Below are 16,451 nucleotides of genomic sequence, written 5' to 3' on the forward strand. Positions count from 1 at the left end.
CACCAATTAAAAAAAAACATAGCCAGACCTCAGCAGCTCACTAACCTGCCTTCTTGTTTTTTGCTAGTTTCAGAACAGAAACAAACAGAATACATTTGTATGTGTGTGAATAGCTGCTTTTATTCCTCAGTGTTTTCATCCGTGCTTTTGTGATAAATCTTCAACCCAAATTTGAATGGATAAAACTCTTTCTTCCTTTTCCCAGTTTTTTATTTAAGCCTCTACCTTGGACTCCCTACTTATCCAGATGCACATTTGCAGTTGTCCCCTGAGATTTTTTTTTTTCTGTCAGATCTACAGTTGTCTATCTCCTTGAGTTTTTTTTTCCCCCATGTCAATTTCTTATTTCCTCTAGTTGCTTTCAAGGGAAGCCTTCAGAGAATCCACACCCTGGCCAAAATTGTTGCTGAGTTTATGTTGACTGTTTTTCCTCTCCCAGCAACTGACAAAGGACAGGAAAGGGTGGAGCCAGAGATAAGGGATGCTCTTGGTAGGAGGAGTTGCTCATTTGCCCCTTGAATCCTGGGGAAGCCTCTGTTAAGAGCCTCTGGTTTTCACTTATGCATCCTAAGGGGTGCTGAATAATGGATGCTCTGTAGTCAGAGGGTCTTTTCTGACTTTTAAGAGTGTTATTTCCAGATTCAAGGGCTTACATCATGTCTTTAAGGGTGAAAGAACAGGGCTTATCTGTCAGATTGTGAAAAGCCAGAATTGTCCATAAAGGCTCATTATGCATTAATGGCCCTTACTCTGTGCTCCCTGATTCTGTGAAATTGATCACCTAGGAAATATTAGCTGCTCCAGCTGGTCTAAGGAGTGGGGGAAGAGAATGAATTACAGGGAATGTCATGGAAGTGAATGCTTGAGCCTATGACATGAAACTGTCTAAGCTGTGTTATGTTCCTTTGACCAGAGCCTCTCTGCCTGTTACCCCAACTCCTGGGTGCCAGCCTTGTTGGCTTGTCTTTGAGGAGGAGCGAGCGGAGAATGGTGTTAAGGTATTGCAATGGGATAGATAACTGAGAGGAGATTATCATCTAACCACTGAGGTCACTTTCCTAGTCTGATCAGGACTGGGAGAAGCACCATAATTCATCTTGTCCTGGGACTGTTTTCTAAGCTGTGCTCATTCTTTGGGCATACCTTGTCATTGCTCCCTGGACGAGAGGGAAACAAGTGTTCTTTGCCTTTTACAGGGGAGAAGCTCCATGCCCAAAGGTCAGGCAATTTGAATTTACAGATTTTTCAGTGAATGAACTATTTCTTAACTTCTTTGTAAGGGAAAAGGTAAAGGCTCATTAAAAATGAGCAGATGTCATAAAATTAATTTTTAAAAGATGATTTGACTTCCAGTATGTCTCAGAGGAGAGCCTGAAAAGCTGCATGGTAGAGTGCCCAGGACAGGGACTCAGGCTGAACTCCAGTCCTGAACACCACACTGGGTGACCCTGGGTATGTCACGTGCCTTCTCTAGGGTTCAGTTCTCTGTGAGGATAAAATAAAGAAACAAATGAGCAAACCAATGATTTTGTACCCTTTGAATATGAGGGCCCCCCTTTTTATTGTTAAAAAGTGTCCCAGCCTCTCATATGGCATTAGTTGTATCTTTAACCACCAGTTGATTGAGAAAATGTGTTATGAACTCAGAAATGTTTTCCAGTGAATTTGGGTTGTGTTAGTCATCTGTGAATATCTGTGCCTAAATAACTCTTGTGTTAATCACAAGAGCCTCTGTTTATACTTGACAGGTTTGTATGAGAATATTTATTTGATCAACTTGCAACAATGGCCATAGTTAATCTAGTTAAACTGTATAGAAGACTTTTTATATGCGAAGCAGTGTTCTAAATATGAACATATTCTTTCAGTAATCCCTGTGATGCTTGTAAGGTAGATACAATTAAGATGCCCATTTTATGGATGAAAAAAACTGAGTCATAGAAATGTTAAATACTTTGCTCTTGTCATGCAGTAGTGAGTGGATAGAGCTGGATTTTGACTGAGTGATCTGACTTCAAAGGCCATGGCCTTAACCTCTGTGTCATGATAATATTGTAACAGTAGTTATTATTTTGTAAGTGCTTACTCTGTGCTAGGTGTGCACTTACATTATCTTTTTCTTCACAACCCAGGGACACAGGACACACGATAAATTGCAGAACTGGGATTTGAAACCAGGCAGATTGACTCCCAGGCCAGCTTTAACCACAGTATTCTGCCCCCTGATAAGCCATAACTATCAGTATTTCAGTGGTAATAGTATTACCCAGCACCCAGGTCTGAGAAGTGCTTATCGTGGGACAGGTATCGTCCCGGGCTCCTCACCCCTGAGACCCTTGTGCCCAGGGGGTTTTGCTGAGCTGGTCTCAGCTCCAGTGCTCCTAGAGTTCAGAGCATCTCAGAACAGCAACTCCCCCTTCCTGTTCCTCCTGAAAAGCTAGAAGCCATGGCCCCACCTGGGAGAATTGACAGTCCAGCCGTGGCAGTCCATGGCCACGCAGGCAGGGAAGGACACAAGAGCAGAGGAATTGGATGATTTGCCAGAGAAAAGCCTGCCTGGGTGGCCAGGAGGGGATTTGGGGGCAATTATTATGACAAATGAAGATTACCAGGGAGTGGACAGATCCACCTTGCCCAGCCAAGGGTGGGCCTGGAAAGTGGGAGCTGAGTCAAGTCCAGGACGAAATGTACCCATAAAAGCCTGAGATGAAAAAGGTAATTTCTATGTGGCACTTAACACCCCATGTGATTAGCACCAGTGTGGGTGAACTGGAAAGGTCATCTGTAACTGAGGTCTGTGGTGTGTTTTCATATGCGTAGTACACTGCCTCCTCAGGAAATGCCGTCAACCTGAAAGACAACTTTCTGAAGAACACTCTGATCTTGTAGAAGGCCAGGTTCTTGACCAAGGACTTGGCCTAATTTTAATAGAGATGACTACTCATATCAGATAAGAAAATAAGGACATAGGTATGACCTATATAGGGTAGAGAGGTCAAATGCATACAGATAGATGAAATTCAGGTGATGTACCAATGATTTACATCCATTTCTTAAAAAATTACACTTTTGCAGCTTAATGTGATCAGACTCTATATGCTCAGTCGTGTCTGACTCTTTGCAACTCCATGGACTGTAGCCCACCAGGCTCCTCTGTGGGATTTCCCAGGCAAGAATACTGGAGTGGGTCGCCATTTCCTTCTCCAGGGGATCTTTCTGACCCAGGGATCAAACCTGGATCTCCTGCATTGCAGGCAGATTCTTTACCAACTGAGCCACCAGGGAAATCACAATCAGACCCTGCTGCTGCTGCTGCTAAGTCGCTTCAGTCGTGTCCGACTCTGTGCGACCCCATAGACGGCAGCCCACCAAGCTCCGCCATCCCTGGGATTCTCCAGGCAAGAATACTGGAGTGGGTTGCCATTTCCTTCTCCAGTGCATGAAAAGGAAAAGTGAAAGTGAAGTCGCTCAGTCGTGTCCGACTCTCAGCGACCCCATGGACTGTAGCCTACCAGGCTCCTCCATCCATGGGATTTTCCAGGCAAGAGTACTGGAGTGGGGTGCCATTGCCTTCTCCGCAATCAGACCCTATGACTCAACAATTCTCTAGTTAACTGCTCAATAGAAAAGTGTCCCCATGGCAAGAATGACATATCAAGAATTTTCAAAGCAGCACTATTCACAATAGCCCCAAACTTGGAACAACTCAAATGCGTTAACAAAAGTGAAATGGAGAAATAAATGCTGGTATATATACATATATTTATAACAAATAATGAAATGAAACACTGCCTCAGTGAGAATGGAGGAATTACAACCATGCATAATAATATGGATCAGACAGACACACAGTGTTGAGAGGAAGAAGCCAGACATAACACATAAATACCACATCATTGCAGTTATGTAAGACTAATCAAGCCAAATTAATCTATAGTTGGGATCATGGTAACCTTTGCCAGAAGGTTAGTGATGGGAAGGAGGCACGAGGGGTCTTTGTAAGTTCTGGTAGTGGTCAGTTTCTTTGATTCTGATTCCATGGACTTGCTTTGTTTGTGAGAATCCATCCAGTTGTTTATTTACAATTCATGTCCTTTTCTGTTTGTGTGATATGCCTCAGTAAAACACTTATATTAAAACTCTTGTGCTTTGTATACAGGATCAAATAGTATAAAAATGTGGACAGCCCATGGTAAAAAGCCTTCCCCACACCATTTCCCAATCTTACTTCCCAGAGGTAAACACTAACAGTTTGCTGCAAAACTTTTCAGACATTTTTCCATTCATGTAGCATTTTAAAAATCAAATTACCATGTCATGATGAAATATTTGGATGTCATTGCTTTGTGCTTTCTGCCTTGTTTTTAATGCAGCAAATCAAGAATTAAAGCCATCTTGATGTCATGGGAAAATGAAATCTGGGTATCAGCCTGACCAGGATTAAAACCTTGTCTCCTCCCTGTATTAGCTGCAGGGTCAGCCTCTGAAACCTCAGTGTGGGAGTAATAGTACTTGTCTTCAAAGGTTGTGGCGCAGATTAAGATGGTGTATAGATAGAGCCTAGCAGTTTGGCTAACACATGGAGGCATTGGGATGCAGTGGTACTATTAAAAAATATTAATGGTAGCTACTGCGTATTGAGTGCTTATTATGGGCCAGACTTTGTTTTAAAATACAAATGTAATTTCATTTAATCCAACCATGAATGAGGTTGATTCTATTATAAATTTCATTTGATAGAGACTTCCCTGGTGGTCCAAAGGTTAGGACTCAGTGCTCTCACTGTGGTGGCCTGGATTCCATCCCTAGTTAGGCAACTCCTGCAAGCCAAGCGGTGGAGGAAAAAGAAAAGTCATTTGGTAAATGAAGAAGCCTGGGCACAAAGAGTATAACTGCCCAAGGTTATGTGTTTAGTGAATGGTAAGGCTTTGGGTTGTGGGTGATTGTTACCGGGGCTGTTAAAAAGCACATGGGGACTTCCCTGGTTGTCCAGTGGTTAGAATCCGCCTTCCAGTGCAGGGACACAGGTTTGATTCCTGGTTGGGGAACTAAGATCCCACATGCCTTGGGCAGCTAAGCCCATGTGCTGCAGTGAAGAGTCCCAAATGATACAACTAAGGTCTGATGCAGCCAAATAAATAATTATTGAAAAAAAGAAAAAGCATATGGGGTTCAGAGGGACTTGTATGGGGACTTTTGAGAGACTGATGACTTCTTGATCAATTAGTCAGGGTATTCTACTTTGCTGTCTGCGTTTTAATTCTATTCCTATGTAAGAAATGATGGTTGATCTTTCAGACTAAGAGAGCTTTCTCTCTAATTGGCCACCCCTTAGCATTAATAGTTTCCTTTTGCACTGAACCGTGAAGTGAAGCTAGATTAAGGTACAGCTCACCTACAAGGACCTGAACTACTTTAGTGCCTCATTTTCTTAAGAAAAATGGTTGTAGAGTAACTAAGAACATTTTAAAACATTCTTGTGGTTTTCAGGCCGACTTGCCTAAGCACATACAGCTTCTGTGGCTATAATGTGGCTTCAAAGTCTGTGCCATAACCTCGACCCACAAACAAATTGAGTCAGAAGTCTGACTAAGGAGAGTTCAAATTCCACATCTAAATGGCATACTGTGGGGTTGGGCTCTGCTATGTCACACAACTCAGAGTCTTTTAAATTTATATATCTGAATACTTTGACACAACCGCTAGTTCAAAGGAGGTTGTCCTTCAAGGTACATGGCACTGAGATTGAACTTGAATTCCAAATTTCTTTAGTTCAGTCTTGTTTTCTATGATGTTAAAAATGCTAAACTATCATTATTTAATATTTAATTAATACAGCCAACTTGTAAGATGTATTTAAGGTGATTTACAGCAGTAAAATACATAGCTACAAGATTTCAAACATAAAAACACACATCAGAAGATGTAACAAAAAACTGGAACAAAGGAGAAAGAGATGCGCCAGGACCTTTATATCAGGTGGTTTCTGTAATTGCATACTACATTTAGCTGTGAGTTTTCCGGCCGAGGCAAAATAGGAATCATGTTAAGTTGTTCAAGCACCTGGAATGAAATTACTTCTGCAGTACTCCACTTGCATTTAGGATGTTTATCAATGCTGTAGGGGATTTTTTTATTTTTCCTTTTTTTGGTGTGTTCATCGCTCATGCGATCCCATGAACTCCTCTGTCCATGGGATTTCCCAGGCAAGAATACTGGAGTGGGTTGCTCTTCCCTTCTCCACAGGATCTTTCTGACCCAGGGATTGAACCTGGGTCTCCTGCATTGCAGGTGGACTCTACCATCTAAGCCACCAGGGAAACCCTGGTTTTAGGGTCTAAGTATTTTTCATTTACCTGGTTAACTTCATTCAGGGAGGAAGCTTTGGGAGAAAGGCTGGTCTGCGAGCATCAGAATTTTCTGGGAAGCCTTAGAAAAATAAAGATTCCTGAGTCCCACTGTGTTGATCCTCTTCAGTATTCTGAATTGGGATGTAGAGATCTGCTTATATTTTTAAAGTCCGAGGGGGATCTAACGACCAACTTGTTTGGGAACCACTGCTTCATCTTTGCCAGTGTCAGAGTTTCCCCCTGAGTTACTGGTGAGCTGGGTCAGTTTCTAGCCTGAAGTTTAGATGCCAGTTCCAAGGGTCAAGGTTAACAGTATTCTGTGAACATTCAGGAAATTCACCTGTATTTCTGTCCACAGATAAACGTCAGAGAACCTTTTGAATAGGGACAGTTTTTTCTTTGCAGGGTTGGGGGTGGGGGCCAGTGGAGACTTTGCATCAGAGTTGTTTCAGCTGGTTGACAAGTATTATATTTGGTTAAAACCTCTATCTCTGTCAAAGGAGTGGCAGTACAATTTATCATCCAGGCTGGAACACTGTTGAGAGTGAAATAGGGTGCTTTTGATAATTAAGCTGGGAAAATAGGTTTTGTCCTGGACAAACCAGGATGTCTTATAGTCTTGGTTATAAAACTTTTCTACATAGAATTTTTTAACTAAACCAGTGGTCACAAGCACATTTGCCTGAAGGGGTTAGGAGGCAACAAAAGGGTTTTGACTTGAGGGTGAGGTAATGGAAAAGTTAATAGCAGCAAGAATGATGATAAATGGCAACTGGTTCCAGGTTTCTGTGTTGGGGACAGAGGAGCATGGCGTGGACTAATTGAATGGAGAGTGTCTGCCTCAGCTAAAGCAGGCAGAGTAATTAAAAAGCCGAGACTCTAGGCGAGGTTCATTTCATGGGCCCCCAGTTTTCAATCTCGAGCCTAGGGATTAAAGGAATCCCTTCTCGCTGTCAGTAGAAGAGGTAACTTTAAGTGTAAGTGCCTTTAGACAAGTCCTCTAGGGGAAGCCAGCCTGCGAATGGCTGTCCTAGAGGCTGAATGGTTGACCCTTGAATGGGTCTGCTGCTCTCAACTGCTGTTAGGGACCATCTGTAAAGGCAGTCAGTCGTCTTAATCTCAGTAGAGCTAGGTCTAAGTGGTTGTTTTCTTGGCAGTAGCTGGACAGTTGAGTCAGAGGCTATGTTTAAATTCCTTTGTTGTTCCCCATTGTTTTCCAGATAAAGTACAGATAAAGTCTTGTTAAAAAGAAAATAACAGAACTCTTGCAGCCCGACCTGTTTTTACATTTCCAGACTCATCCTTTTCCTCTCCCTTCACTTCCTGTGTTTTATCTGTGCCAGTCCACATGCAGTTCTTATAACCCTGCATGCTCTTTTCGGCCTCCTGTAGTGCCTTTGCACAGTTTTAAGGAATGCCTCCTCCAGGAAGTCTTCCCTGATTCCACCTTTAGGCTCTCATTGCGTCTTGTTTCTAGCATTGACTGCTGTACATACCTGTCTGCCCCAGGAGACTGTGAACTTGACAGTGTTCTCTGCCTGGGGCATCTCGTATAATCCTCACGACAACCTTCTGACACCAGGACGGTTATCACTCCTATTTCATAGGTGAGAAGAGGGAGGCACACAGAGGTGAAATATCCCACTCAGGGGTACTTAGCTTATAAGCACCAGAGCCAGGACTTGATTCCTGGCCATCTGACTTCAGAAGCCACATCTTAATAAGCTACACTGTCTTTCAGAAAGTACTTAAGGAATGTCTGTCAGATGAGTGAATGAATGAGAGTAAAGATGTAACAGGAGGGATAAAATAGGTATATGCCATAATACAGAGGAAGAAAGTCATCTTTTCATTTGCGATGGCCAGTGGGTATGCATCCAGGTTTATATAACAGCATTAGTTATTTAGATGTGCGTGCATGCGTGGTAAGTCACTTCAGTTGTGTCCGACACTTTGTGATGTAAATTGAAGAAAATGGGTGAGCCCCATCATAGTCCTATTCTGTGCCATTTAGAAGTGAAATTCAATGCATCTTCTTTTGTGTTCAGGAGTCTGACAGCAGTGCACAGGCTTTAATGATGCAGTAAAGGGCAGATGTACTGGTTGGCCTCTAAGCAAAGTGTTTGCCTGGCGGGGCAAAGGGTGAGAAAGACTTGAGTGAATTCTGCAGAAAATGGCAGATTGTTCATTAGTGGAAATTGTGCTTAACCCCATTTACTCTCAGGCAGGAAGAGTTGTGATCAAATTGTATGGTCTCTGGGGAAGAAAGCTGGAAGAGGGTTTTGCGAATGTCCATTGAAATAATTAATGAGCCTGTCTCTTTGGAGGAGAGTATAGGACTTCTCTTTAAGAAACTGAAGCTGACTCCTTTATGAGCTGGTTCTGATGGAATTTGATGGTCAGGAGGAAATTAGAATAGACAGTGTGGCAGACTGGTTTAAGTGGATGGAATCCAGAGCCACACAGCCTGCCACTTACCAGCTGTGTAATCTCAGGCAAACTGCTTAACCCTTGTTACTCTACTTCCTTCTCTGTGATGATGTCAATAATGTTGGCTACCTGATAGCATCTCAGGAGGATTGGTGAATTAACCCTTGCCAGACGCTTACACTGTGTTTGACACATAATTAGCACTCATTAACTGATGAATGTTGCTATGATTGTGATGAATAGTTAATGTGCAGTAAGGATCGGAGTCCTCCATTCAAGATGGGAACTAACCAGAGGAGATGCAGGCCTTCTCTCCTGAGGGCCTTTCATTTCTGATTTGAGTATTTCACAAGGGAAGGTGTTACTAGGTCCCAGCTCAGCACAGACCAGTGGAGATGGTTAACCGATGGCAGGAGGTACCCAGGCCTTGGTAGGAGTTTGGGACACCCCAGTTCCCTGTGTTGAAGGCCACAACAGATGAGTCTCCTCAATTCTGGATTTGTCTTTGACTCTGACAATTATTTGGGTTTGGAGCTTCTGCTGGTGGCACTGTGGTAAAGCAGAAAAGGAATGGAATTTGGAATGAGAGGATCTGGTTTCAAGTTCAGGCTCCAACCTTCAGCTGTGTGAACTTGAGTCAGTCACAGCTTTTCTGGGTTTCAATTTCCTCATCTGTAAAATTATCTTACATGTTAGTGATGAGGTCATCGTCATTATTATCTCAAGTAGCAGAAAGTATGTGATAGAGCTTTGTAAAAAACAAGTCCTGTAATTTCATTTAAATCCACTTTTTTCCCCTAGAAATAAACAGCTCATAAAAGAATATGGACTTTATTTGTATGTGATTCCATCCAAGTTCCATCTGATGATATTGTTTTATAACTTTCTGAGATTTCTTTTAACTTCCCATTAATTTGGCTTAAAAAAAAAAGACCAAAAGATGGGATGGCCAGGCCTTGATTACTCAGGCTCAGGGCTCTTAAGACTGGTTCTAGCTTGTCCAGAATCTGTCAGGATGTATTGAGCAGAAGTATTTTACCTTCAAGACAGTTTAAACCAAGTACTGGAAATTCCAGAGTTCTTAGCAGCTGAGCATATGAAAGTAAAAGGAAACTCTGTTGTCATTTTCTCAAGCTTTTTGTCCCCCCACCCCCCATCTTATGTTAGTTTTGTGAGTGGTCACATTCCAGGATAACGATGCTGGGGAAAATGGTTATTTGATTCCTTTTGAAATAGTCATTTTTTTAAAAAGGATGAAACAAAGCAGCATGATTACATATTTAACAACACAAGATATTTTGGGTTTAATCATTCATTGGACAAATATTCATTGACCACATAACTGTGTCAGTCACAGCTAGGCACCTAAGGACATCATAGTGCAAAAGACAGACAAAATCCTGCTCTCACACCTTACCATTTAGTAGGCTCTCAAGCATTATATATAAACAAACTCACAGAACAGACTTACAAACTTAATGTGACAAGTGCTGTGAAGAAGAGAATGTATGAAAAGGTTGACAGCGGGACCTAATTTATATTGGAGATCAGGAATGTCTTCTGTGAGAAGGGTCATTTAAGCCCAGAAGTTAATCAGGTAGTGGCTACAGCAGGTGCCAAGGCCCTGAGGCAGGAAAGAAGGAAGGAAGGCCCCTGTAGCTGGAGCTTAGTAGGGAGATGGCCTGGGCCTTAGGGACCTCATCAGTGATTTTGGATTTTATCCAAGGGAACTTCTCTTTAACATCATGAGAATTGGTTATGACAAATGAATTCATCAGGCTGCTCTCCCTGGAGACAGAGTAAATAAAGTGATGCTTAGGGGCATTTTTAAAACAAGGGGTCTGTGTTGTTCTTTAGAAAAGACAAAATATATACAAAGTCATACCAGGTCAGTCTTCTCAGGAAGACAAGCAGAAAATGAGAGGAATTTGTTTTTACTGCACATACTGGGTGACTCAGAGCTAACTCCCTGAAGTCGACTGAAAGGAGAGCGGCCATGCTTGCCTGTAGTAAATTTCTTTTCCCAGTGGCTGCATGGGAAGAAGGTCCGAACCTTAGATTGGGGGCTTTCATTTTCTAAAGGCCAGATCTCTGGTAAACAGATGATGGGAAATCCAGAAAGGAAGGTTAGGAGGTCAGGATCTCTGCACTGGTTTCCACATCCTGCTACATTCCGGGAGAGTTTTGCCTGATAAAGTCATAGCATGTCTGAACCGGAAGGAACCTCAGGGACCGAAGTCATCCATCCCTTATTTTGTGAGGTCCGGGCACTGATGAGGGGAAGACCTTGACAGCAACATCACACCGGCCACCTCAAGAGGTCAGTGTTTCCTTCTGGCAAGGGCTGATTGGAAACTGTGGCTGCTGAAAACTGCATCAGATACAGAGGCTCAGGGCATAAGCCTGTGTCCTAATTTGGTGTGTTGAGCCTCTTTCCTGTGGTTCAGTCTTATGGAGACCCTCAAGTGTTCACAAGATCTTCTTCACTGGGCTCCCAGGAGTCAAAGGCCTTTTCCAAGGTGAGGCCAGAACCCCTGGGAGCCTGGGTGTACTCTGCTCCCAGAGGGCTTGGACTTCCCATCGAGGAAGGTCTTTTAATGACAAAGTCATGAATGACCTTGGGATGATGGTTCTGTTTTTAGTATGCTGCCAAGTCCCTTCAGTCGTGTCCGATTCAGTGCAACATTATGGACTGTAGCTCACCAGGCTCCTCTGTCCATGGGATTCTCCAGGCAAGAATATTGGAGTGGATTGTCATGCCCTCCTCCAGGGGATCTTCCCAACCCAGGGATCGGACCTGCGTCTCTTACATCTCCTACATTGGCAGGCAGATTCTTTACCACTAGCACCACCTGGGAAGCTAGATGTTTTTAGTATACCTTAGTTTAAAAAAATACTTAATAGTAAAACACATCTCTGAGGTTAGTGCTGCTTCAAAATGAGTTTGTACTTTGTTCATCACAATAGTGTCTGTATTCACTTGAAAAATAGTCATACAACTCCAAATGAGGCATGATATTTATTCAGGTCACATGTAATACTCAGCAGGCAGATGGATTTGATGACCCACTGCAGTCATTGGCTGGCTTTGCCCAAGCATGATAGCCCATAAATTTGGAACCCCTTGTTTTAGAAGCATTGGCCTGAAGAAAATCAGCCACCTATAGGGGCTGACCCTAATAGTCAACTTTTTGGCTAGGAGGAACCAGTGTATACTGGTTCATACTTTAAAATATTCTTTGTTGCTTTTTTTCAGTTACAAAAGTACTCTAAGCTCATTGTGAAAATTAAAAACATTACAGAAATGTAACATTGTGAACAGTTTGGTATACAGTGTTCCAATTTTTTTCTGTGTGTAAATGACATATTAATTATAGAAATAGGATGTTTCTATACAGAATGTTCTCTAAAGTGTGTGTGTGTGTGTGTGTGTGTGTGTGTGTGTGTTTTAATTGGTAAATTGTTTAAAGGAAGCAACAAGAGACAGTGGGAAGAACACTGGATCTGGTTTAGGGTTTGAGACCTGGCTCTGTATAATACTAGTTGGATGACTAGTAACATAGTAATATACTAGTTGGCTGATCCCAGGTAAGTCACATATCTTTCAAAACCTCAGTTTCCTGGTCTCTAAAATGGGGACCGTATTGGGACTGATATTTGCCTTCCTTTCTCACAAGGTTATTGTATGGGTCCAATGAAATGGGTTATAGAAACAACTCGTAAACTTCAATGTATTACATAACTAAGGGGTCGGTATCATTGTAACCTACGATTTTAGCCTTCTTTCCTTTTTAAATGCTTTGAAAACACATCAGTGAGTCCTTAACCCAGTGGTAACTTACTCAGTGGTTTTCTTGGAGACAAACAGTACCTAAACTTGCTCACTCCTTTTTTTCCAGGTCACTCCGGGAAGCAAGGCTGCTATAGGTAATTTATGTGTTGGAGATGTAATCACAGCCATCGATGGGGAAAATACCAGCAATATGACACACTTGGAAGCTCAGAACAAAATCAAGGGCTGCACAGACAACATGACTCTCACAGTAGTCAGGTAAGGAGGAAACGCTCTCTCATATCTGAGCAACTGGAAGCTGCTTTTGAGCAGGGACTGCCTCACCTATTTCAGAATTCCCTAGACCCCCAGCTCAGTGCCATGTGTGGTGTAGGTAGGCTGAAGGTCTGTGGAATTGGAATTTCAGATTGCTCATCTTCCTCTCTGATTTTCACAGTGCTTCTCACCGTGTAGGCGTCTTTTTCTAAGATAACTTGAATTTTCACTTGATCTAACACAACTAACCAAAATTTTGAAGAAGTAAAATCAATTATGTACTGTCAGGTATAATGAAATGAAACCACTGAGAATCTACTGCTCTTGCCACACAACACTGAGCCCTGGATGCTACACTAGATTACAGTTACAGAGAAAGATTTCATTAAGCACATTAGACAAAGTGCTGAAAGTTTGAGAAAGGAGAGCTAGGGTTGATGAGTGAGAAGAATGCTCTAGGAGTTGTAATTGGGGCAGAGTTCCCATTTCTCTTCCATTTAGTCTTGGAAGGGGTCCTGTAAAGGCATGGTTTCAGAAGTGACTTGGTTCGACCTGTATGGCTCCCTGTTTCCTGTTGGATCAAGTTTACATTCTTCATTCGGATTTCCTGTTCACCTGTCTTTAATGTCTCATTAACCTTAGCTTGCACAGTGCTTCATCATGAACCCATTGCTCTCCTCTGCAAAGTAGCTTTATGGCTTTCTTCTACCTTGTGCACCGGGACTGGCAGGAGGACCAAGTGTGGGGCAGGGTGTCAAACCATCTTACATGCTTCGGAGCCCTACCCTCATGAGAGGTGCCCTGTTTTATTACTATCCCCTCAGGAGCACATTTACTCTTCATTCTCCATTCCTATCTCAGTGCAGATCTTCTCCTTCCAGACATTCATTCATAGATTGATTTTTTTGATCCATTTACCATTAAATTGAGCAGCTACATCTTGTATATATCTGGCCCTGTGCTAGGCAATCTGACTATAGAAGGATAAGTACAAATATTCTGCACCTGTAAGAGTGAAAACAAAAACAAAAACGCCAAAGATATCTGAGAGGAGACCTAGAGCGTTGCTGTGTAATGGTACAAAGACATGCTCTCCAAGTTCAGAAGAGGCACCATGATCAAGCTGGTTGTCTGGTCTGGATCAAGAACACTGGATGGGATAGAGAAGCTCATCCTGTCCTGAGCAGAGGTGGGGCGGCATCAGGCAGGTTCAGGAGCCTGGAGGAGGCCGGTGCAGCTGCGTCAGCAACACAGAATGTATTGGGGGAGGGATGAGGCTGGACGAAGGGCCAGCAGCCTGGGAAATCCCTCAGGGCTGAGTGGGCAGCTGTCAGAGCAGCAATCAGAAATGATGTCATAAGGTTGATGCTTCCGAAAAATCACATCAGTGGTAAAATAGAGGGGAGGCTGGGGAGCAGAGTGCTAGTAGCTGGGTAAGAGGGGACAGTTCCCCACTCCATTTTTAGTGTGTATTATTATTAGCATGCATGAAACAGCTTAGCTTTGTCAATCTGTTGCAGATCTGAACAGAAAATCTGGTCTCCTCTGGTGACAGAGGAAGGGAAACGTCACCCATACAAGATGAATTTAGCCTCTGAACCCCAAGTAAGTACTTGCTCACCAGCGCTGTTGCTTTTAGCATCCCAAGACCTTTCCGCTTTTGACACAGCTCAGCTCACCCCTGTTTTTTCTGCCCTGGATGCTGGGGATAGGACGCAGGAAGGGCCCTCCACTGACACCGCTGGGACCTGGCTCTTGTTCGGTTCTTCCCGTAAGGGAACTGCAGGAGGAAAGGGCTGGAAAACCCCACAGCAGTGACGTCAGGGCCTGGGCTGGACACTGGGGTTAGGAAGGGGATACGGAAGCGGGTGGAAGCTTTCCTGTGTAGAACAGAGTGGCAGAACCACGGCAAAATAGAAGCACTGACTCAGCTCATGATGGACTGCCGATGCAAATGAATTGTGCTAAAGATGGAAAGAAGTTTGGGTCCTGAGGCCTACAACTTAGAGGGTTGCAGGGAAATGTAGTACTGGACCCAGATATCCCTGGCCACCCTTCATCCCACTACCTGGTTTCCAAGAGTCTTAGGGTGGAAATGCTAAGTGCTCTAGTTTTCCTTAAAATTACTAAAATTATTTGGTAGTTCATGTTGGAAAGGAGAAGGCAATGGCACCCTACTCCAGTACTCTTGCCTGGGAAATCCCATAGATGGAGGAGCCTGGTAGGCTGCAGTCCATGGGGTCGCTAAGAGTCGGACACGACTGAGCGACTTCACTTTCACTTTTCCCTTTCATGTACTGGAGAAGGAAATGGCAACCCACTCCAGTATTCTTGCTTGGAGAATCCCAGGGACGGCGGAGCCTGGTGGGCTGCCGTCTATGGGGTCGCACAGAGTCGGACACGACTGAAGCGACTTAGCAGCAGCAGCAGCAGCAGCAGCAGCAGCATGTTGGAAAATAGGATAGGGAGTCAATGCACAGTTTGTTGCCCAAATAGAATTTCCTGGGATGGGAAATTGTCTGGAGATCCCATATTTGGAATCATTAATAATGATTTTATTTCTTCTCTACAATGAATGGATGGATGTTCTTTAGCAATAAGGACAGGAAATGTAAAGAAGAATGTTTAGAACATCTTTGTAAAACTCCTCGCACTTGGTAGGCTACTTTTCACAGTGTGTCTGTTGGATAAATGAATGAGTTGTTAGTGGTATGTTAGTAGTAAGTCAATAATGGCTTTTGAAAACTTCTTTTAAAATGGTTTGTGATTGTTATACATTTAGCCCCAATTGAAGATTCGAAGTTTAATTTTTTTTTCTCAATTTCAGACACTGTTTCATTTTTATAGTATATTAAGATATAATCAAAAGATAAAATATAGCTAGTTATCTTTTATACCTAAAACAGAAACTGGTATGAAATTGAACTCACTGGTACATTTGTATGGGTAAATTAGTGGTTGTATGTGAATGGTATTTCTCAAATGTCTTCCATTAAAATGTCAGAAATGTAATCACACAAAATTTTTCCCATTAATTATTAAAAATAATACTTAGTCCTAACAATCACTTTAAGGATCATTTTGCATCTGCCATTTCAAAACTGACATGACCATATTATTCTCTACAGCTCCTCTAAGGAAAGTTCATGAAATGGCATTCAGTTTATAAATTGGCAGCTGTGCAAACTAATTTAAAACATGCCACAGTAAATTCCAGTTTCCTAGGAAGTTCTCAGCCACTTCATTAGTTTACTATAAATGTTAAGTTTTAACCTGTTAAGTCGTCGTATGTTTTATAATATATAAGGAATGATTTTGTTTTAGTGCAGTCTTTCTAAAATCCTAATTTTTCACTTCAGGAAGGCAATGTTTAAATTTCAGTTATACTTTTTATATGTATTATACTTGAATTTCCATCTTAAACATGAGAAACTATCATTAGTCTTTTGAAGGTAATTTTCTTCAGGTTAAAAAAAAAACATCAAACACTTTAACATTTAATTTGACTATATATTTTTTTTGGATTCCAGTAATTCTTTGTTCATATGAAAAACTTCCCACCTCTCATTTTCCCAAAATCTTCCACTTCCAGTCACTCTAAAACAGAGGAGTGAGTAAGAGCA

At 42.4% G+C, this 16,451-nt stretch overlaps 1 protein-coding gene across 1 annotated transcript in view; it reads left to right on the plus strand.

Annotated features, from left to right (window-relative positions):
- The window catches only part of PDLIM1 (PDZ and LIM domain 1), a 39,219-nt gene that overhangs the window by 3,183 nt on the left and 19,585 nt on the right, over positions 1–16,451 (plus strand). The window contains exons 2-3 of the mRNA XM_081552236.1: positions 12,680–12,831; positions 14,349–14,433. Of these exons, the coding sequence (XP_081408362.1) occupies positions 12,680–12,831; positions 14,349–14,433 (237 nt within the window). The remainder of the gene's footprint in view (positions 1–12,679; positions 12,832–14,348; positions 14,434–16,451) is intronic.

Source organism: Giraffa tippelskirchi, chromosome 2 (assembly GCF_054371585.1).
Source record: "Giraffa tippelskirchi isolate mGirTip1 chromosome 2, T2T-mGirTip1v1.2.pri, whole genome shotgun sequence".
Lineage (NCBI taxonomy): Eukaryota > Metazoa > Chordata > Mammalia > Artiodactyla > Giraffidae > Giraffa > Giraffa tippelskirchi.